We start from the raw sequence: 23,958 nt of genomic DNA, 5'->3' as shown, positions 1-23,958 counted from the left end.
TTGTTCCTGTCATATCCCTGAACACTGAGTACTTCTCCTGGGACACCCTGAATATTAAATATTGGACACATACGAACAACTACAGCACATCTTTGTCCACTTCTGAAAGGCTTTCGACAGTGTGTCATATTGTCGACTCGTGTGAAACAATAATCATAAGGAGTAGTTTCTGTGCTATGTGAATAGCGTGAAAATTTTTTGAGTATTAGAAGACAGTGAGTTGCACTGGGTGGCGGATCCTTATCAGAAACGAAAGCAACGTTGAATGTAAGCCTAAGGAAAATACACTCCTGGAAATTGAAATAAGAACAGCGTGAATTCATTGTCCCAAGAAGGGGAAACTTTATTGACACATTCCTGGGGTCAGATACATCACATGATCACACTGACAGAACCACAGGCACATAGACACAGGCAAAAGAGCATGCACAATGTCGGCACTAGTCCAGTGTATATCCACCTTTCGCAGCAATGCAGGCTGCTATTCTCCCATGGAGACGATCGTAGAGATGCTGGATGTAGTCCTGTGGAACGCCTTGCCATGACATTTCCACCTGGCGCCTCAGTTGGACCAGCGTTCGTGCTGGACGTGCAGACCGCGTGAGGCGACGCTTCATCCAGTCCCAAACATGCTCAATGGGGGACAGATCCGGAGATCTTGCTGGCCAGGGTAGTTGACTTACACCTTCTAGAGCACGTTGGGTGGCACGGGATACATGCGGACGTGCATTGTCCTGTTGGAACAGCAAGTTCTCTTGCCGGTCTAGGAATGGTAGAACGATGGGTTCGATGACGGTTTGGATGTACCGTGCACTATTCAGTGTCCCCTCGACGATCACCAGTGGTGTACGGCCAGTGTAGGAGATCGCTCCCCACACCATGATGCCGGGTGTTGGCCCTGTGTGCCTCGGTCGTATGCAGTCCTGATTGTGGCGCTCACCTGCACGGCGCCAAACACGCATACGACCATCATTGGCACCAAGGCAGAAGCGACTCTCATCGCTGAAGACGACACGTCTCCATTCGTCCCTCCATTCACGCCTGTCGCGACACCGCTGGAGGCGGGCTGCACGATGTTGGGGCGTGAGCGGAAGACGGCCTAACGGTGTGCGGGACCGTAGCCCAGCTTCATGGAGACGGTTGCGAATGGTCCTCGCCGATACCCCAGGAGCAACAGTGTCCCTAATTTGCTGGGAAGTGGCGGTGCGGTCCCCTACGGCACTGCGTAGGATCCTACGGTCTTGGCGTGCATCCGTGCGTCGCTGCGGTCCGGTCCCAGGTCGACGGGCACGTGCACCTTCCGCCGACCACTGGCGACAACATCCATGTACTGTGGAGACCTCACGCCCCACGTGTTGAGCAATTCGGCGGTACGTCCACCCGGCCTCCCGCATGCCCACTATACGCCCTCGTTCAAAGTCCGTCAACTGCACATACGGTTCACGTCCACGCTGTCGCGGCATGCTACCAGTGTTAAAGACTGCGATGGAGCTCCGTATGCCACGGCAAACTGGCTGACACTGACGGCGGCGGTGCACAAATGCTGCGCAGCTAGCGCCATTCGACGGCCAACACCGCGGTTCCTGGTGTGTCCGCTGTGCCGTGCGTGTGATCATTGCCTGTACAGCCCTCTCGCAGTGTCCGGAGCAAGTATGGTGGGTCTGACACACCGGTGTCAATGTGTTCTTTTTTCCATTTCCAGGAGTGTATATACAAAATGTACTTAAGAAGATTAATGAGGCAATTATGAGATAAAATTTCTCATTGAAATTGCTGTTGTCTGTAGTATGACAACACCTCTCGATCGTTATAAGGAACAATTGAACAACCTATTTACACTTAGTTACGAGGGTTGTCCAGAAAGTAAGTTCCGATCGGTCGCGAAATGGAAACCACTGGGAAAATCCGGTAAAGCTTTGCGCAGATGTGTTGGGCAGTGTCTCTAGTATGCCCGTAGATCGTGTCGCGTCGCTCTGTTCAGTTTTGAGTGAACAGTGAGCACGTAAAGATGCGTAGGGAATAGCGTCTCGCACCAAATATGAGAGCCTGGTTAGAGATTTCGCCCATGTCATGTAGTCCACATAACACAACTGTCGAGCAGTTCCTTCTTCATGCCAATTCTCGGCCGCACACTGCACGGGCAATGAAGACGCTCCTGCAGCGTTTCCGATGGGAGTGATCACCCACTATACAGCCCGTAATTGGCTCCCCTTGAGTCTCACCTCTGCTCGCGGGAACCGCTGGCTGTGAAGATAAACTTTTTCCACAGACAACGAGCTACAGACCACTGGAGATAACTGGCCGAAAGTACAGGCGGCTGCTTTCTATCACGAGGAAATGGAAAGTTGATACAACACTACGACAGAACTCGAAGATGGAGCGGCGACTATGTAGAGAAGTATATGGAAGTTGCACCTAACTGTTGCAAATAAAACGTTTCTGGTTTACACAGTGGTTTCCATTTAGCTACCGATCGGAACTTACTTTCTGGACGACCCTCGTATATTGACAGATAGCTCTTCGTAAGTACATAAAAATACAAAATGTGCATAAACCAGATAAAGAGCGCAACAGTATCCTTTTACAGATTGCTGGTAATATTGTGGAAACCGCTCCACTTCCTTCATAATTGTATTTCGTAATGAGCATCTCAACCAAGAGCTGAAACTTTATCAAATCTCGTGCACGCCACCAAATGAGACTGCTGTCTGTCACATTTCATAGTAGCGATATTGATTGATGCAAAGCATCCTGTCATCCTCTCTTATGGGGATATCGTTGGCGAGTATCATGTTCGGCGTGAATGACACATAAACAAACGTGTTAACAACTAATTATGTTCGGCTTTGTGACATTTACAGTGCATTTCTTGCTCATGTTAGTCATCAGGCCACGAGTTGATTTTAGTTCGAGGCTTACAGAAAAAGTGGTAGTTCATCTTTGTTATCTGCTGGCTTCTAGCTCTAAGCTCTACACTTGGACAGAGTATGTGGAAATGATTCAGTAGCATCTGCAGTAGAAGAAAACGCAGCTTCCTACTTGACGCAGGAAGTCGTGTTGAGCAACTGAACACAGCACCCAAACAGTCACACGATGCTGTAGATTGTTAACATCCGAAAGATAATCACTCATTATTTGTGACTTTACACACGATCATGTTTTGCATTTATGATATTCGAATGCTGATTGCTGATGGATACTTTGTCGATTATATGATAGAGATCCACTCTTTATAAGCAGTCACCTACGAGGACAAAAATTAAGGACACTTGCTATAATTCCGTCTCACAACATGTATCTCTTGACTTCATTCAGCACGATCCGTTATCTTTCGTACTGTGGACTCTAGACAGGAAAAGATGACCTTCTTTGTATTCTTTGTAGGCAACCCACATTGCCGCTGTGCAGAGCAGTGATGTTACTAGGCGCTGAATGTAGCTCAACACGGCATAAAAAAAAAAAAAAAAAAAAAAAAAAAAAAAAAAAAAAAAAAAACTTTAGACGATTAGAGTTGGCCCTGAATGCATGTGTATAATATCTATCTAACAACAGGTTGTTGGATCGTATAGGTCATTTGTATCCTAATTCAGGATGACTGTGACCGGGCAGGCTACACACATGCTCTGCTGTCCTCCTCGGTTTCATAGACACTGTTGTCCTCGATATCCTTCCTCATTTATCAAACATATATCATCATTTCACAAGTGCAATATTAAACTTATTAAATTCCTCCATGTGCAGAGGGTGCTGTTCTCCTTCATCTGAATATTCAGTTAATGAAATGCCGCTCCAGTTAATGATACATACTTCACACGATTGGGTTAGGGAGTCAACCAGGCCATTTTCAAGTGGTTGTTGTGCTGTTCTGAAGCAATGTTCATCCACTTAAAAGTAACCGGGATGCGAAAGCCGAAACCGGCAATGGACTGAAGTAACGTACGTATCGGCAACTGCAGCTGCCTTTCATTAATACAGAAATTGGTATGTCCATCATCGTAGTAGTACTTTGCATACTACTAAATATTTCCCCATCTCCTTCTTCCTTAGACTAGATAAAAGCTCTACGTGTTATCATCGGCATAGCTTCGTGATCTGCATATCTCAGCCGTCTTCTTCCTGTCCAACAGTGAACCAGGGACCAGTGTTCGTGTCACATTGTTAGCACTACCGAAGCTTTCCACGTTCCATCGATTCTGTTAATCTCTGTCTTCTTTCTTTTTTTATTTTTTAATCTCATCTGATGATCTAACTTTATTATCTGATCCTCTGACATGTCGTTGGTTAGAAGACAGTAAGTAACAGAACTCAGTATATGGTTCTAGTAGGCGAGTGTTCATAAAAGACAATGGTATCATCAGCAGCGTCAAGGAAAAATAATAGCACTGCTCATGTTCTCTGTAGGCTATGACGGATAGGGTGACCAGCAATCTGCTACTCGTTCATTCATTTCGGTGTCCGGTCAGAATTTCCAAAAAATATCAGCTGCGACAGCTTTGTCATTTCTTTCGTTAACATCTTGTATTGTGCACGGGTTGCCCAGGAAGGGGCATACAAGTAGGAGGCTTGGATATTCTTCAGCCCCGCAGTCGCAATAGGTGTCTGCGCTCGGTGGAAGGATTCCTCATTTCTTCAGGTTCGTCTTGCATTGGGGGACGCCGTTGAGGGACCTCCACACAGGGCTTTTTAGGTTTGCGCCAGGAGCTAGGTCTTCTTTTGGTGAGACGTCTGCGGGCAGCGAGAACTTCCATATTGCAAGACGAATTGTCTCTGGTGCTCTCTCCAGTGGTGCAGTCCTAGCAAGGTATCGGTTGCGGGATTTAAGGCGGGATCTTGCTGCCTGATGACCATACAGAGGTGTCGGCGATCATTCTCCGGATGTTGGGTAGGACTAGTCCAGCAATCGGACACAATTTCTGCACTGGTGTTGGCTTAAGGCATCCTGAGACGATCCTAGCAGTATCGTTGAGCGCAATATCGACTTGCTTAGCATATGCTGAAGCGTTCGACTCAGGAGCAGCATACTCAGCGGCTGATACACAAAGCGCAAATGCAGAAGTACTTAGGAGGTGCGGGTTTGCTCCACAGCTGCTGCCAATCATCTTCTTAAGCATCCCATTGCGAGAATGACTTTCTGTTTCACGTTTAGGCATTGCTGCCTGTACGTTAGAGTCCTGTCCAGTGTGACACCTAGGTAGACTGGTGTTGGGCAATGTTTCAGTTGCTCTCCTCGCCATGGGGTGTCCAGCTTTTGCTGCGCTTCCGTGTTTCGTAAGTGGAAGGAACTCACTTGAGTTTTACTGGGATTGGGCTTCAGGTGGTTGGCGTCATAGTACTTGGAGAGTTCATACATTGCTAGAGACAGTTTTCCCTCTACTTCTTTAAAGGTTGGCCCCTGAACAGCTACTGCTGTGTCATCGGCATAGGTGAAGAGCCTAGTACTTGCTGATATTGGCTGATCATTTGTGTACAGATTGTACGGTGCTGGAGCAAGCACGCTGCCTTGGGGAGACCGTTCTTCTGCGTTCGCCGTCTACGCCTCCTATCCTGTATTGAAACTTGGAATCTTCTGTTCTGAAGGAAGGTGCTGATACGGGATGTAGTCCTTAGAGAGGTTTCTTTAACTTTTTCCTATGATTCAAATCGTCGTATGCAACTGTTAGATCAACAAAAGCGACTCCAGTAATCTCATCACGCTCAAAACTGTCCTCGACGTGCTGGGTTCGATTCAAGACCTGACTACAGCATGATTTGCCAGCACGAAAGCCTGCTTGTTGTGGGATAAACTTCACTTCTAGAGTGGCAATGATTCGGTTAAGTATCAACCGTTCTAATATCTTGAAGGTGTGGCATAAAAGGGAGATAGGTCGAAAATTTGTTTAGTCGTTTTGTTCCCTTCCAGGTATAAGTATTGCAATGATTCGAGACTTCCGCCACATTTTGGGGATGTGTAGCTTGGCGACAGATGTGTTCATTGGTTTAGTAGCCACTCCATCGTTTTACAGCCGAAGTTCTTTACCTGTTCAACCATAAGATCATCGACAACTGCTGCTTTATGCATCTTCAAACTGGAGATGGCAGCTTCGAGTTCAGCCATGGAGAGGGGGTCCCTAAGAAAATGATGCTCTGTTTCTGGGTCGCGCTGAAGAGCTTCTTTGGGCGTCCTTCCTTTTATTTTGCCGTTCTGCAGGAGCCGGGTTGTCACTTTATGAAGAGTCACACTCGTAAAATTGTCTTGAGACTTTACAGGGTCGCCACTCAGGATTTTATGCAGTTTTCAGGGTTGTCTACTGTTCAGCTTCATTTCGAGGTTTTCTACCAGGTTACTGCACTTGACCTTGCGAGTTGCTGAAATGGCTTGCAGGAGTATTTCACCAGCTTGGATAGTTTCTTCTGCAAATGGATCCTAATCATACAGAGTTTCGTTTATTTCTAACAACAATTTGTCATCGCTGCACATGGCTGGAACATACTGAGTTCTGCATCCTCTCGGAATAGCTTTCCTCGAAACTTTTTGGACGCATTTGATGAAGTTTTCGTACATTTCAGGTTGCGGTGGAATGTTTATCACTTTTGAGTCAAACCCTTCACTGAACTTCTGCCTGTCAGTCATCTTGAATTTAAACCTCCTCTCGAATTGTACCTCTTCAGGATTCACAGTGCATATGACAGGTCTATGTTGGGTACGGCGGATGGGCTCTCCTACAGTCGTCGTACATTGTACAGCTACCTTTGAAGAAACAAAGATGTTGCCTGGGTTGTACCCTCTTTTCCACATGCCACTGTTAAAAGAAGGTGGGAGCTTCGGATCATGGATCAGATGTAGGTCATGAGCCTCAGTCCATGTTTCTACACTGTTTGTGTCGGTATCTGGGTATCCCCATGATGTGCTTCTGCAATTGAAGTCGCCTATGACTAAGAACACGTCCTGATCGTTGAAGTTGGCTGGTGTTTTAATGCTGAAATTGGCATCGGGCGGTCTGTAGACCGATGTTTCACAGAATAATGGAGCTCACAGTGTGAGGAGCTCGATGTTGTCTTCAGTCTGTGAGGTTGATGTGATATTCACGTTAGGTTTGGGAAAGATGGCACTGCCGTATTTGTCGCGAGGCCTTTCCAGTATTTATTCCATACCAGCAATTCTTGGACGGTTTTTAGTACTTCCCCAGCGTGTATCCTGGACTAACAGAATGTCACATGTATATTTTTGACATAAATTTGCTACTAAAACTTCTTTCTCTCGGTAAAATGCCTCGATGTTTATGGAAATAAAAACAAATTGTCTTGAGAAAGACCGGTCGGAATGCAGTTCATCTAAATGGAGACCGGTTGTGAAAGGATCTGCCGTCAGCGCACTTCCTAGCGTTTTCCGACATTACCCACGCTACACGCGATTGCTACTCATTTATTGTTCTTCTCTTATTGCAATCTTCGTGGAGGTTCCTTTCATGTACATCTGCGACTGATTTCCGGGAAAGTGTCGTCGATGACTGACTGTAGAGGATACCGGATGACTTTGTTCTACTTGTTGTGAAGTGCAGCAACTTACTTTGAAAGTAGAAAAATTTAATTTAATGCAGATGAATAGGGAAAATATTCGTGTGATGTTTTTTTGACAAAAGACATGGGATACTTTCTAATGTGGTGACGGATGCCGTTTTTCCCGGCGTAGTGCACTAGCTCTAGGTGGTATAGACTCAACAAGGCGTTGGAAGTTCACGGCAGAAGTACTGAGCCATACTGCCTCTACAGCCGCCCGCAACAACGAAGATGTTCCCGGTGCAGGATTTTGTGGACGAACTGAACTCTCGACTATGTCCCATAAATGTTCGATGGGATTCATGTCGGGTGATTTTTGTGGCCAAATCATTCGCTCGAATTGTCCAGAATGTTCTTCAAACCAATCGGAAACAAATGAGGCCCGGTGACATGTCGCATTGTCATCCGTAAAAGTTCCGTCGTTGTTTAAGACCATGAAGTCCACGAAAGACTGCAAATGGTCTCGCAGTGGCCGAACGTAACCATTTCCAGTCAATGAACGGTTCAGTCGGACCAGAGGCCCCAATCCGTTCTGTGTAAACACAGCCCACACCATTCTGGAGCCACCACCAGCTTGCACGATGCCTTGTTGACAACTTCGATCCATGTCTTCGCGCGGTCTGCGCCACACTCGAATCCTATCGTCAGCTCTTACAAACTGAAATCGGGACTCATCTAACCAGGCGACCGTTCCCCAGTAGTAAAGAGTCCAACTGATATGGTCACGAGCCCTGGAGAGGCGCTGCAGGCGATGTCGTGCTGTTAGCAACGGAAGTCGCGTCGGGTCAGTCGTTTGCCACAGTAGCCCATTAACGCCAAATTTCGTCCCACTGTCCTAACGGATACGTTTGTCGTACATCCCATATTGCCTTCTCCGCAATAACTTCCATGATTTTATCGTATTGCCAAGCTACATGCTGTAGCATTTTAAACAGACTGTTTCATGTTCCAAGCCTCTCTGTATCGAATTCAAGTCAACAGTTTTCTTCACGAAACGAGCAGTATCTTTGGTAGCGTAAGTTATGCAGTAAACCATTCCGACTTCATTTTTCAAATCACTGTCGTCGAAAATATGCTTGTGGGCTTTGTTCTAAACAAGTGTAATGCATGCGTAATGCTGAAAGGATTGCAATGCTTCTTGTATAGCCTCTAAGAAAAAATAAAACGACGCAGCACTATCCGAACAGGACGGGAATCGGTACAATTGACGTACATCAACAGAAAAATGAAAGATTACAGTTTCAGAAAAACTGCTTCATTTATTGAAGAGAAAGAGCTTTGCAAACTGAGCAATTCAGTAACGTGTTGGTCGACCTGTGGCCCTTATCCAAGCAGTTATTAGGGTTGGCTTAGATTGACAGAGTTTTTGGACGTCCTTCTGAGAGAAATCGTACCACATTCTGTCTGATTGGAGCGTTTGATAGTTAAATGCCGAGGGAGCTTGAGGGGCCTGCCCAAAGTTCTAAGTTGGGGAGAGGTGCTTCAGATTTGCTGGCCAAGGTAAGATTTAGCAGCAACGAAGACAAGCATTAGAAACTCTCAGCTGTGTGGTGGCAGGCATTATCTTGCTGAAATGTATGCCCAGGGTGGACTGGCAAGAAGGGCAACAAAACAGGCTAGAATATCGTCGAGGTACTACTGTACTGTAAAGATGAAGCGGATGACAACAAAGCGTCCTGCTGTGAGATGAAATGGCACTCCGGACCATCACTCCTAGTTGTCAGGCCGTATGGCGGGCAACAGTGAGATTGGTATCCCACCGCTGTGGCGTCTTGAGATACGTCTTCGGCGTGGAATCGCATTGACTGGAGTAGAACAGTCTGAAGTAATGAGTCCCGCTTCGAAATTAACCCCGATGACCAGCGGAAACGTGTCTGGAGGGGCCGCAAGCAACGGATGGATATCAGTCTGACTGCCGCCCGCCATACGGCCCTACAGCCAGGAGTGATGGTGCGGGGCGCCATTTCAGTTCATAGCAGAACACCTTGGGTATCATCCACGGCGCCGTTACAACACAGCGCTATGCCGACGATATTCTAAGCTCCGTTTCGTTGCCCGTCATGCAAGGCATTCTGCGATTACATTTCAGCAAGGTAATGACCGCCTCCGCATGGTAAGAGTTTCTCATGCTTGTCTTCGTGCTTGCCAAACCCTATCTTGTCCAGTAACGACGAGCAATCTCTCCCCAACTGAGAAAGTTTGGAGCATTATGAACAGGGACCTCGAACCATTTCGGGATTTTGACAATCTAGCGCGCCAGTTGGGCAGAGTTTGGCACAGTAATCCCTCGGGAACAACGCTATCAATAAATGCGAAGTCGAATAACTGCTTGCATAATGGCCAGAGGTTGACCAACGCGTTACTGACTTGCTCAATTTGTGAAACTCTTTCTCTTGAATATATCAACAAATTTTTCTGAAATTGTTTGTCTGTACACGTACATCTCATCCAATGATAATCGTCCCATTCGGATAAATCCTTCGTGGTACATCTTTTTCTCTCTCTGTAAGAGAGTATTAGCCCTTCGGTCAGTGACAAATGAAATCTTATTCAACTTCTCGGATTTAGCCATACTTAATGTTTCCTCAATGAAGTTCTTAATAAATTGCTCACATTTTTTCTTCTGCAAAAGAATGAATTTCCACCAATATCAAATTTCGCAAGGCGTAATCGTGACAAAAAAAAAGTGGGTGGTAATAGTTGGATAATACCTTTTCCGATATTTATTTGTTCATATGTCTGGGTTACATGCACATACATTGTCACCTACGGCCTGGACACTACTGCGCATCATACTCGCCCAATTTCGTCGGTTTGTGTTTTTCAGTTTCTTGACAAAAAAATAAGTATTTTTATACCTCCATATACCGTAGTCCGTTTAGGGAAAGCAAGCATTATGTGAATGTGGGACAGGGACTCCAGGCCTAAGCCGATCTATCACTCATTCGCATTAGTAAGGGGCAGGGAAAACGTTGTGAGAGAGGCGAGAGGCGGTGCTCACCTATCCAGGAGCACATGTCGTCCGAGGTGGGCAGCGAGGAGGAGTTGGAGCGCAGCTGCGGCAGCAGCACGGCCGAGAAGCCGATGGGGAAGCCGTTGACGACGGTGAGCAGGAAGCAGGCGCCCGCCACCAGCAGCTCCGCGCGCAGCCGGCGCCACGCGAGCCTCCTGTCCGCCTGCGGGGGCGGGGGCGGCTGCGGGGGCGGCACCGGGCCCAGCAGCGCCGCCGCCGGCTCCTTGTGCGCCGCCGCCACCAGCTGCAGCCGCCCGCCGCCGCCGTTCAGCATCGGCACGTCGCACCTGCGCACACACCAAACGATCCTGCTACTGCACGTGGACTGCGTTTTGCGCGGTTTACTGGTCACCTCGCCGAGACTGTGGGCAGTGATGCCTGCGTTGTGATAGAGGCCAACTTATGATGTCGCATCTACTAGTCTCTGTCATCTGTTCTTGATAACCGCCGACATATCGGCTGGTTAATACCCAGTCGTTGTCAAGGCACAAATGGGACGAGAGATCGCTGTGTATGGATACTTGAACCGTTGGTGGGTGGGGATACGTCAGCTACTGCATATATAGGAAGATATCACATACGTAAACAGCCAGTGTCAGAACACAACCAAACGTAACCAACGCCAGACGCTTTTGGGAGTCAAATATTAATTATTAAACTGGTGCGTAAGTTCCAAGAGTTTTTGGTTTGCATGTTGATATACCGATTGCTATAGGTTTATTTATTGATTGTCATTTTTTATTTGCAGTTCATTTTATACAGAGGGGTCCAAAAAATGTACCCACTGTTTAAAAAGCCCATAACTTGCAAGCTAATTGACGGAGTTGTCTCATTTTTGGTGAAAGTGTAGCTTAAAGTCCAACTTAAATATATCACTGTAGGTGTTCGAAATGGTCACCATTAAAATCCACACACAAACGATGCCTTCGAACTGCAGCACGAACTACTGACTGCAACGTGTTCAGTTGGATATTTGCACATGAATGTACGATGGATTCTCGAAGTTCATCCAATGTGCGTGGCTTTTGTCGATAAACGTCCTTTAATGTTCCCTACAGGTAAAAGTCCAGAGGAGTTAGGTCTGGGGAACGTGGTGGATACTTCACAGCACCTCTACGGCCTAGCCATCTTCCTGGTAGGTTTTCGTCGAGGTACGCCCTAACACGATTTTGGTAGTGGGCTGGGGCACCATCTTGTTGAAAGTAAACTCTTCCGTCTCCACACAAGTCTCGGATGGCAGGTAAAATGGGTGTCTGAAGCTTCCGAAGGTACACTTCACCGGTAACTGTGCCGCCAAAGAAGAATGGCCCAATCAAGCCCCGGTAGGACAACCCACACCACACATTTACTCCTGGCAAATTCACGGCTTTGTCTGCATGGACGTTCGGATTTTCGGCTGCCCAGTAGATACAATTGTGGCGATTTACTGTACCATTGAGTTTGAACTGTGCCTCATCAGACCACACAATCATCTCTGCAATCTCTCCATCGTTGCGCACCATGTTAGTAAACCACTAGCAGCACTCCATTCTACGACCTGGGCCGTCCTCATTCATTGAACACCAAAACGAGGCGGCCAGAAAGTGTGGCTACTGGCGTGCCGTTGCCGTGGTCAGCCCGTCTTCGTCAGGACTGCGAGCGCAGACCTCTGGTCCGCAATATGAAAACCAGTGGGTGGTATCGCTGAATCTGATGCAACGATGTTTTGGTCCGCTCAGTGTTTATTGGCGTCCGCGGCCCATTTGCGACCGCTTTAGCTATGCTGCTGGTTCACTGAGTAGCGCCGAAAAATAGTAGCTCCGCAACACTTGCATCAGTATCGTCACCTTGTAATACCTTCATTTTGACTCGAACAATTCGAAAGTATGGAGCTTTAAATGGTTCGTCTCAAAAGTTTTATGAATTCAGTAAGTATCAGACAAATTGTTAAATTTTTCTAAAGTACAGCTCCTGATGTTACACTGGTACGATTAAAAACAATCCTAATATCACATATTTCCGAATATTCTGGAAATTACCTGAACCGGACACTCCAAGCGTCTAGATAACGAGACAAATTAAGGATAGTATAAAAAAACCTGAAGAGAAAAAGAAAAAAGTGGGTGATGACTGAAATGTGGTGAATGCAGATGCAACGCTGCGTTTTCTCATCATAACCTTAAATAAGCTGCCTACCAAACCCTAGCTCTATCAGTTATTGAATTTTGTAGTAGGCTTAAAACTTTGTAAACAGGGAGGGGAAGAGAAGGACAGAGAGAGAGAACAGCTGTCCGATTGGTCACATGTTCCAACAGTCGGCGCAAGGGAGTGCAAAATGTGCTCATCTTACACCACAGAGAAGCGCAACTGGACCACGTTCCACTTCTAGCCAGGTAAAATGTTTCTTCTTGCATCTCTTGTGCCATGCAGAGTAGTACTTACACCCTGCATCCTTAGTTATCTGTTAGACGTATTCCAATCTCTGTCTTCTCGTACAGTGTTTACCGTCTGCAGCTACCTCTAGAATCATGAAATTTCTTCCCTGATTTCTCAACATGTGCTCTATCATCCTTCTTCATGTCAATGTTTTTTATATGTTAGTTTCTTCATCGATTCTGCGGAGAACGTCTTCATTCCTTATCTTATAAGTCCATCTAATTTTCAACATTTTCTGTAGCACCACATCTCAAACGCTTAGATTCTCTTCTTTCCCACAATCCATGCTCCACTGCCATACAATACTGTGCTCCAAACGTAGATTCTCACAAATTTCTTCGTTAGATTAAGGTCGTTGTCTGATACTAGCAGATTTCTCCTGACCAGAAATGCCTTCTTTGCCTCTGAAAATTTGCTTTTAAAGTCCTCCCTGCTTCGTTAGTCATTTGCTATTTTGCTTCCAAGGTAGGAGAATTCGTTTAACATTGTCCACTTCGCGGTTCCCAATTTTGATGTTAAGCTTATCGTTACTCTCATTATTGCTACTCCTCATTGCTTTCCTCCTTCATCGGTTTATGGTTCCAATGGCTCTGAGCACTATGGGACTTAACTTCTGAGGACAACACAAATATCCATGCCCGAGGCAGGATTCGAACCTGCGACCGTAGCGGTCGGGCGGTTCCAGACTGTAGCGCCTAGAACCGCTCGGCCACTCCGGCCGGTTCATCGGTTTACTCACAGTCCATGTTCTGTACTCATCACACTGTTGGTCCTATTCAACACGACCTGTAATTCTTCACTTGGTCTTTTACCCTGAATTTAAATCATACTGTCTAACGTATCTTTTGTTTCTATCATTACGAAGCGGAAAACGATGCATAGACATCCGAGACTGCAATGGACAATTCGTCACTTCTAGATGGACGACAAGTCATGTTTTCAATCTCCTTGTTATCTCTCTGAAACCACAAAATTTTGTGACATAGTAGGAAGCAGTACATTCCAGAATACCAGGCAATATGAACTCTGGAAACGTATCAGTTACCAGGAATGATCAGTAGTTCGATCAAATACCACTACCTGAGAAACGTGTAAGACAACCCAACGCAACTAGAAATGCAATCAAAATCTCTGCGATACGATGTCACGACGCGGACAAGTTCTTTCAGCAGCTCACTTCAGATTACAGGCATTGCTCCCGCAATACTGCTATACTGATGGGTAAGTGTAACCTTATAATTGTACCACTTTTAGGCATTTGTTTCATTTTTCTTCATATTACGACAGTTACCGCAGTTTTTCTATACACTGCTATCTTTAGCTAACAGAATTAAATTCAGTAACATTTTACTGACAAATATAAATTCCTGGTGACCCCCTTTCGTTTACGACCAATCTGGAGAAGGGCCAGGGTATATAACGGGTCGTTTACGAGCTGGAACTACGAACGTGGGGTGGCACTTTATTTTTATTGGGAGGTAAGATTATCGATACCGCCGGAGCTAGATTTCCTGTTAGGTGAGAGCAACTGTTTATGTTTTGTCGAAAGAATTTTCCCAGCGGTAGTCTTTTACGGAAAAAATTTTCCACTCGATTGGTGTAGTCACTATCGCAATCTGAGCCCCGTAGTGGGAAAACAGAATCGATGCTAATCCGATAGGCGAAAACGCAGTACAGAGCGAACGTTGCAAATAACGTGAGCCTGAATCAGCAGCGATGAACGAAAGCTAGAATTGTCTCATACAACAACACACAATCCAACACAGTTCCAAGCTGAAAGGCCGCTTGTTTAAAATGTCATAGCTTTATTTCAGTGATGGTTTAGCTATGGACTCAGTAACAAAATACGAATTGTTCGATCTACTTCCTGTAGAGGTATAGCGGCCGTCATTACTTTACATGTTTGTTGCTACCACAGGTCCCTGAACAACCTCCAAAATTTTGTCGGTGTAGTTCGTGTTCGCCCTGTATGCACATGTAAGGGTACCATATCCTCAGATACGTCACATGTCACCCCATATTTTTATTAACACATATATTCATTTTTAGTATGTAACTTAATATATGACTTTCACACTAGATTGGGCTTCCCTTTAATTTTAAAGTTTATAAATGTTCTGTGCAGAAAGGAATCATTGGGAAAAGTACTGTGCTCGTCAGACAATCAGGTGAGAAATGTGTTTAGCTACTGTGAACCTTTGTGCGGTGGTGATCATAGTTAACAGGCTGGTCCAATCACCTTGCTGAAACCTCAGAGGCCTCAGAGAACGGAAGTTCGCGCCGGAGAAACAAAGTGTGGTCACTGTCTGGAGCCAAAACATTATGACACCTTCTTAATAGCTTGTTCGTCTTTGGAATGAAATGCATCACTGATTTTGCCCATCAGGGATCCGATAGTTTGTTGATAGGTTTGTGGAGGTATGTGGCATTAGATGTCTACGCGCAGGTCATGCATTTCGCTTAAATAACGGACCGATGATTTGCGTACGCGGAGATGGAGCCCGATAGAATCCCAGATGGGTTCTGTAGGATTGACATCAGACGAATATGGTCGCCGAGGAATTAACGTAAGTTCACTATAATGCTCCTCAGACCACTATAGCACGCTTCTGGCTCCGAGACACGGACAATTTTACTGCTGAAAGATGACGTCGCCGCCGGTGAAGACATCATGCATGAAGGGATGCAGGTGGATCGCAGCTGTCGGCATTTCTTCAATAGTGCTGCAGGTTACATGCAAACGCAGAAGCATAGCATTATACCGCTCATCCCAGCCTGCGTCCCTGGCGCGCTGCACGTTGCGAGCCACCATTCACCTCGATGACGGCGTTTGTGGAGACGACCATCGACTTAGTGTAGCAAAAATGTGATTCAGCCGAAGAGCCGACATGTTTCTATTGACCGACGATCGAATCCCGACAGTCTCGTGCCCACTTTAATCGTAATTGGCCACGTCGTTGGGTCAACATGTGAACAGGTAGGGGGTGGCCTGCTGCGGAGCTTTATGTTGAACAATGTGCGATTAATAGTGTACTCTGAAACTCTTGCACCTGCACTAGAACTGTGCTCTTTCGGCAGAGATGCTACAGACCACCATCCATCGTACTTTGCAGAGCAGACAAGCCTCCGAACCCTACGTTCTATGAATACTTGTCGACGTCCAACACTTTAGCGGCCAGTGGAAGTTTCACTGTCCTTCGATCTTTTTCCGTAGATACTCACGACAGTAGCACGTGAACATTCGACCAGCTTCGCCGTTTTCGCGTTACTCCTTCATAGGCTCTCTGCATCCTTTGTCAAAGTCGCTTATCTCAATGGATTACCCCATTTGCAACCCGCTTCTTCGCTGGGGTGATCCCTCGTCCGTGCCTGCTGAGCTTACACAGTTTTCTTATCGCGTCACTTTTCCGCAACGGCCGGCCGGAGTGGCCGTGCGGTTCTAGGAACTACAGTCTGGAGCTGAGCGACCGCTACGGTCGCAGGTTCGAATCCTGCCTCGGGCATGGATGTGTGTGATGTCCTTAGGTTAGTTAGGTTTAATTAGTTCTACGTTTTAGGCGACTGATGACCTCAGAAGTTAAGTCGCATAGTGCTCAGAGCCATTTTGTCCGCAACGCCACCAACGTCGCGGTGGGCAGTGGTTATAATGTTTCGGCTTATCAGCGAATAGCTTAATACCAGAAGTAACACCGAATGGGTAAGAGAACTCTAGCACAGCTATCTCTGGATTTCGGTGTGGAGGAATAAGACATGTAAGCATAACTCTGGAATACTGACAACAAATTTGAAGTAAAGGTGGTACATGAATGACAGTTTCTGGAATTAACTGATGTTGTGGTTCGGCGGAGGTTCGAGTCCTCCCTCGGGCATGGGTGTGTGTGTTTGTCCTTAGGATAATTTAGGTTAAGTAGTGTGTAAGCTTAGGGACTGATGACCTTAGCAGTTAAGTCCCATAAGCTTTCACACACATTTGAACATTTTTGAACTGATGTTGAGGTACGACTGTTCTTGCACCCTAACAAGTGCATTGGAGACGTGAGGGGCATAAAATGTGCAAACGAAAGAAGTTACATTGAAATCCACAGTTATCGAGGCCCTGTGCTGATTGGTGACAAGCGTGTTGAGAAGTGATCCACACGGGCGAGGGTGGAACTCGCGGGTGAAATCGAAAGCATAATTTTGAAAGACGAGAACTGATGTCAACCACGACAGGTGCACATATCATGAACTTTAATTTATCCTATTCACAAATTTGAATCAGTTTCTTATCTAATATAAAACTGCAATAATTTGTAAGCAGGCAGTGCGAGTGATCAGCTAGTCCCAAGTGTAGGTCAATCAAAAACAATGTCGTAAGTTGCAACCATATTCGGCACACTTTCATGACGACCGCATAACATGTTACAAAGTTGTTCAGGCTTCCGTGGCCACTTGTGGATATAATCCCAGTTGGCTTCTATATCGTGTTCTTCAGCCAATGTTTGTTTGACGACTTTTCTGACGTTTCGCCAGCACGAGTGTTTGGCATTGTCAAAACTTCATCCTCCATTGTTAGTGACGGACTGGAATCCATCTCGCTGCCAGAGTTTATATGTACCTGCCGCACTAACGTCTGAGGGCTTTTCCCTGGCCATTACCGCTGTGGTTCTCCTCTTGTTAACCCCACGCATATTCACAACTTTCAGTAACAGCTCCGTAGTGACCTCTTATACACCCAAGGACATGCTGATTACAGTTTTCGTTCGTGCCACAGTCAGCAGAGAGTGCTCTAGTGAAGATCACAAAGATGCTGTTGCAAGTTCTCGCAACTAAATCATGCCCTCTATAAGCTTCTCTCGATCGGGTGTATCACTTACCATGTCTTATGAAGTTACAAGTATAAATGTACGTTTTTAGTATTACTATTAATTAAGTTTTTCATCGACAATGATTTTTTACTCTTCGAAGAGAGCAGTGATTTGGTGGAAAGGTCTTTATAGAATAAAAGGCATGCTGAAGATACATATCCTAAAACCCCTGCTTTAACTGGTTTGGTAACGTCGAGAGGCCTGATGCAAATATAAAAATGGGTATAGTTAACTACAGGTATTTATGACTTTAACGAACATCAACAGAAGTATAGTTATTCTCAAGGGTGCCAGAAGTTAGTTGCACGATTGCAGACATATCTACTATTTCTCGTTCCACCACAGGTGAACAGCACTCAAGGAGTGCGACTTTCAGAAATTCGTGTCCTCTGGGACAATAAATAAGTGTCATTTACGACCAACAAATGGGGGGCAATTTCCTTTTCAAACCCAGCACACGAAGGATTTACGTGTAACTTTTAAATACCAACACGTCTAACTTTTCCAGTAATAACATCGTTTTCAACATCTCCCGCGTGTTAAGGAATACAAATGTTGCTCTAAATGGACCTTATTTTCTCTGTGGTGACGGAGAATTTTAAACAGCAGTGACGCAGTTATTTTACGGATAAAATTATGGGGTCAAGCAACCGAAAACAAAAAATGATTTACAGGTACCAGAAAGAACACCCACTATATGAAACCTCACCTGTGAAGTTCCTAGACCGGCCGCTGTGGCCGAGCGGCTCTAGGGCGCCTCAGTCCGGAACCGCGCTGCTGCTACGGACGCAGGTTCGAATCCTGCCTCGGGCATGGATGTGTGTGATGTTCTTAGATTAGTTAGGTTTAAGTAGTTCTAAGTCTAGGTGACTGATGACCACAGATGTTAAGTCCCATAGTAATTAGAGCCATTTGAACCATTTTGTTATTCACGGCACAAACGTCAAGACTGCCTCTCCTGACAAGCTCAGTGTTGCGCTTGTGGCAAGAAAGGACATGTAGATAATGGATAATAAACTGAGGCATATAAGCTAGCCAAAGTGCTCAGTAATGTGTGGTCTGCATTAAGAAATCACTCTCTCTCTCTCTCTCTCTCTCTCATTGTGTTGACGTTCAGATTAGACTGCTAGCACACTTTGCATAATTTCTCTCTATATTGATCTGTGACATAATAATGTGGGACAACCCAGGTAAAATCAGACACGTATTTATTCTTGGGAAGAATACATTACGAATAGTTTGGGAAGTTACCAACCTAACTCCTTACAGAAATCTCCTGTGGGACCTTGCTATTCTTACATTTATGTGCCGATATCTTTATTTACTAACGATATTGGTGGTTAATAACAAGAATAGTTAAAGGTTAAACTGTGAAATACAGAATGACAATATTAAAAGTACTTATAACGCCCATCTGGACTATCCATCCCTGTATTGTGACCTGATTGGAGATTTGGCAAGTTACAAAAATGAAGCTAGCACGACACAAATTTACGTATTTTTAATGACGACGTAATGGCGTGCTGTATCCATTTCAAAGTATTATGTATATTCTTCTCGTTCGACGAGTGAGTGAGTGTCTAACTATAAGTCCAAAGGTGTCACAGCACCTGTATCTAGTTGGCTAAAATGTTTTTTCTGTCACTTATCACTTCCATCGCTTACGGCAGTGATGTAGTAATGTGAAAAATGCCAATCTGCTCCGTGATTCTGAGTTCACGTTAAACTCTATGTCCCCCTTAAACAGACTGTGTAAGTCTGTTTAATTACTGGAGGTCGGTAAGACCATACCACCAGACGATATTCACTGGGTGGCTATAACTACAGACCACCTACTCACCGAGGTGCAGTGTGGACTGCAACTGTCGTCTGCCAGCGAAACTTGTTAGATATTCTAATGCGTTAATGTGGAACCGATTTACGATAGAAAAAAATAGTTCCAGTTTTGGCCATTAGGTGCAAATCTGGCGTTCTAAATGCAAGAAAGACTTACAGAAATGTTTCAATTGTAAAGAATTAGGAACGGGCCGTTAGAAGGAGGGTCAAACAAGTAAGAAATGCATAATCTGGGTTTCTGAATTAACTGCCACTTATACAATTTGTTCGATATGAACACCGGACACGTCGACGAGATGCTTTACAGCGCCAGATTTGCACCTGCTGGTTCAATTTGGAACTAATTTTTTCCATTGTTAGACGATTCCGAATTAAAGCATTAGCATATCTACCAATTTTCGCTGCCGTACGATACTTAAAGTCCACGGTAAAGATTACTAACGACCTCTGTGAGCAGCCGCACTGTAATTATAGCCATTCGGTAGTATAAAACCGTGTCGCTGAAACTAATTAGCCATATAATCTTTACGTAACTTACTACGTATACGTTCCATGTTTCATAGGTACCACCTGCAAATGCCAATGCTAAAACCAGATAGTCGTGACGAAAAAATAGAGTATCATACCCCTGAATACAGCAGTCTAGAACGAAACAATTCTATCCTCTGCGGGTAAAATCGATTATTCATGGTGTTGTTTGAAGAGTGTATTCTATAATGAAGTCCCTGGTGAATTACAAGAAGCAACTGAGGTCCGTATCGAACGTGCAGAAAGGCAAAACTGGACCTTTTTATCATAGAGATGTGAAATAATAAGAGTCCTCGACCGTAAGTTCTAATCAGTACCATGTTGATCGTTTTTTATTTACAAAATGGTTAAAATGGCTCTGAGCACTATGGGACTTAACATCGGAGGTCATCAGTCCCCTGGACTTAGAGCTACTTAAACCTAACTGACCTAAGGACATCACACACATCCATGCCCGAGGCAGGATTCGAACCTGCGACCGCAGCAGCAGCGCGGTTCCGGACTGAAGCGCCTAGAACCGCTCGGCCACAGCGGCTGGCTTTTATTTACACATACGATACAACTTTATGCGGTTTGGTGTATCCCAGCAATTGAATTGTATGTTATAGGGAATACCAGTACAGAGGATTCAACACTAATCTATTTTACGTGTTCGCATACAGAAATCCGACGGAAATGTGTGAACCGATGCAATTTTAAATACGATACAGATGATGGCCTAGCCCAAAAAGGTGTAAAATTGTGTGTACTTATAATGAAAACGATCAAGGCAGAACACTGTATTAATTAAAACTCGACATGGTTCAGCTTCAGAACGTGCTACAGATTTCGACGGAGATGAGGCAATGCGAAAGGTGAAGAAATAGTCTTGCCAGTGGCTGGGCCGCGCCTGCTAGCGCCTTGAATGCAGGCTACGTGCATAGCAGTGGCGGGGTTACGTCTGCCTGTGGGGCTCCGCATAGTAACAGCAAGGGCGTGCGTGTATGCGTGTGTGAGTGTGCTTGTACGAGAGGGGCGGTGGGAAACCAGTTGGGCTGCTGCTAGAGCTGAGGTGCGCCCGTCATGGAGTTCACCAATCACGTCGAAGACGCAGTTTTTCTTTTTAATCCGTCGGAAGTAAGCCATTTAGCCATCCTGACAGAGCGCGAGACGAAATCCATCGTCAAAATTTTGGGCGTTTCATAGTGAGACTTTCCAAGTATTTTGGTATAAGGGATCGGTCGTCTTCTGTGGTTCGTTCCAGATTAATATGATTTATTTGGTTTGTTACATTAATTATCTGTGTGTCTGTGAAAGTACGTTCATGACAACGATCACCAAAATGTTCGACGCAGTATGAAGGTAATGCAATATTTGACAGATGCAAAAGTGCTGTGATGTGGTTACCCCGTCGCTGCAGGAGAGCTCAGCACAGAATTATTGTGCCTCTTTTCTACTGGATCCAGTGAACCCTTACACAAGGTGCGTATTGGTCAACTCTTCATCAGGAACGCCATCCATATTGTACCACTGCCAGTAAAGACACTTGAGATAAAATCGACCAGCACTAAAGGCTAATTGCAGCGATTGAAAAGGGGGTAGGGGCGAGGGGCGTTACTGATTGTCAGCACCAAGAACTGTTACTGGCTGGCCACGGTGGCCGTGCGGTTCTAGGCGCTTCAGCCCGGAACCGCACGACTGCTACGGTCGCAGGTTCGAATCCTGCCTAGGGCATGGATGTATGTGATGTCCTTAGGTTAGTTAGGTTTAAGTAGTTCTAAGTTCTAGGAGACTTATGACCTCAGATGTTGTCCCATAGTGCTCAGAGCCATTTGAACCATTTTGAACTGTTACTGAATAGAACAAGTTTGTTTCCAAACTAGACACAAAGCGCTTACTTTCTACACCTGCATTGGTTTTCAGTGCAGTTGAGATAAAAATATATGAGGGACTAAGATATCAAACTAAACGGAATTAACTCTCCAATCATTCAAGTCTGAGACCTCCTCCCCTCTTCAATTGGTTTCTTAGCGTGCCTTCGTGGAATTCAGTGTGAATGGCTGCCTTACGAATCGAGAAGACTGCTACAATTAACATCTGTGCCTCATTGAGATTGATGTCCGCCCTAGCTCTAAATTCTGTTTTATTTTTAAATACAGTTCCTCGACCACAAAATAAAAAAATTGAAATTAGTACAATATTAAAGAAATTTGAACTGATTATAAGTTTAAATAAATACTATAACATTCCTATACAAATCAAAAATTCTTTAAAAGAGAGTAGACTGCATTAAACATATTCTAAACATATTCTAAACATAAATGTTAAGAAAATGGCGAAAAGTGGTAATTGTGGGTTGACTAGGATAAATTACCACATTTTTGGAGCTGCGGGGATGTGCCCCATTTTGCCGTTTTCTGAAAAATGCACTATCTTGATTTTGCGGACCAAATAGAACAATTATATCAACGTCAAAGTGAAAACCAAATGCTGTATTGTCAACGAGTACATTGTCTCTTCTTCTTTTCCAACCATTGATTATACAATGTACGGACCTTCTTTTTCCCGCCGTAGTGCAGCAACTCGACTTGGCATGGATCAACAAGTCGTTGGAAGTCCTCTGCAAAAATATTGAGTCATACTGCCTCAGTAGCCATCAATAAATGCGAAAGTGTTGCCGGCGCAAGATTTTCTCCACGAATTTATCTCTGTATTATGTCCCTTAAATGTGCGATGGGATTCATGGTGGGCGATCTGTGTGGCCAAGTCATTCTCTATAACTGTACAGATGATCGTCAAACGATTCGCAAACACATATGGGACGCCGGCACGCCGCATTTTCATCCATAAAAATTCTATCGTTGTTTGGGGACAGGAAGACCATGAATGGCAGCAAAAGGTCTCAAAGAAGCCGAACATAAACATTTCCAGTCAACGATCGGTTTATGTGGACCAGAGAACCCAGACCATTCCATATGAACACAGATCGCGCAATTATTGAGCCACCACCAGCTTGCACAAAGCCTTGTTGGCGACTGGGGTCCATGGCTTTGTGGGACTTCCACCACAATCTAACCCTACCAGCAGCTATTACCAACTGCAATCTGGATTCATCTGATCAGGATACGGTTTTCCAGTCGTTTAGGGTCTAATTGATATGGCTAAGAGTTCAGGAGAGGCACTACTGCTGTTAGGAAAAGCACTCGCTTCTGTCGCCTGCTGCCGGAACCCATTTACGCCAAATTTCGCCGCACTGTTCTGACGGATACGTTCGTTATAAGTCCCATTTGGACTTCTGCGGTTATTTCACGCAGTGTTGCTTGTTTGTTAGCACAGACAGCTCTACACTAACGCCGATACTGTCGATCTACAAGTGAAGCCCGTCGGCCACGGCGCTGTAATGCTTGGAATCTGCTATTGTCGGCACAGTCTTGACACTGTGGATCTTGGAATACTGAATTCCCTAACGACTTCCGAAATGGAATGTCCTGTGCGTCTATCTCCAACTACCATCCCGCGTGCAAAGTCTTAATTCTCTCCGAGAACTTTTTCCCATGAATCACCTGAGAACAAGTGACAGCTCCGCCAGTAACTGTCATTTTATAATTTATGTACACGATACTACCACCATACGTATACGTATATATTGCTATCCCATGACTTTTCTAACTTCAATGTACAAAATGGCTCTGAGCACTACGGGACTTAACATCTGAGGTCATCAGTCCCCTAAGACTTAGAACTACTTAAACCTAACTAGCCAAGGACATCACACACATCCATGCCCGAGGCAGGATTCGAACC

At 45.2% G+C, this 23,958-nt stretch overlaps 1 protein-coding gene across 1 annotated transcript in view; it reads right to left on the bottom strand.

Moving 5' to 3' along the window:
* LOC124788463 (facilitated trehalose transporter Tret1-like) overlaps nucleotides 1–22,560 on the bottom strand; it is a 73,548-nt gene extending 50,988 nt beyond the window's left edge. Inside the window, exons 1-2 of the mRNA XM_047255733.1 lie at nucleotides 22,529–22,560; nucleotides 10,538–10,836 (exon numbers count right to left, since the gene is read on the bottom strand). Coding sequence (XP_047111689.1) covers nucleotides 10,538–10,836; nucleotides 22,529–22,560 — 331 coding nt within the window. The remainder of the gene's footprint in view (nucleotides 1–10,537; nucleotides 10,837–22,528) is intronic.
* Between the last annotated feature and the right edge of the window lie 1,398 nt (nucleotides 22,561–23,958).

This window comes from Schistocerca piceifrons, chromosome 3 (genome assembly GCF_021461385.2).
Source record: "Schistocerca piceifrons isolate TAMUIC-IGC-003096 chromosome 3, iqSchPice1.1, whole genome shotgun sequence".
Taxonomy (NCBI): domain Eukaryota; kingdom Metazoa; phylum Arthropoda; class Insecta; order Orthoptera; family Acrididae; genus Schistocerca; species Schistocerca piceifrons.
The sequence above is the reverse complement of the archived record's forward strand: the minus strand, read 5'-3'. Positions and strand labels throughout refer to the sequence as shown.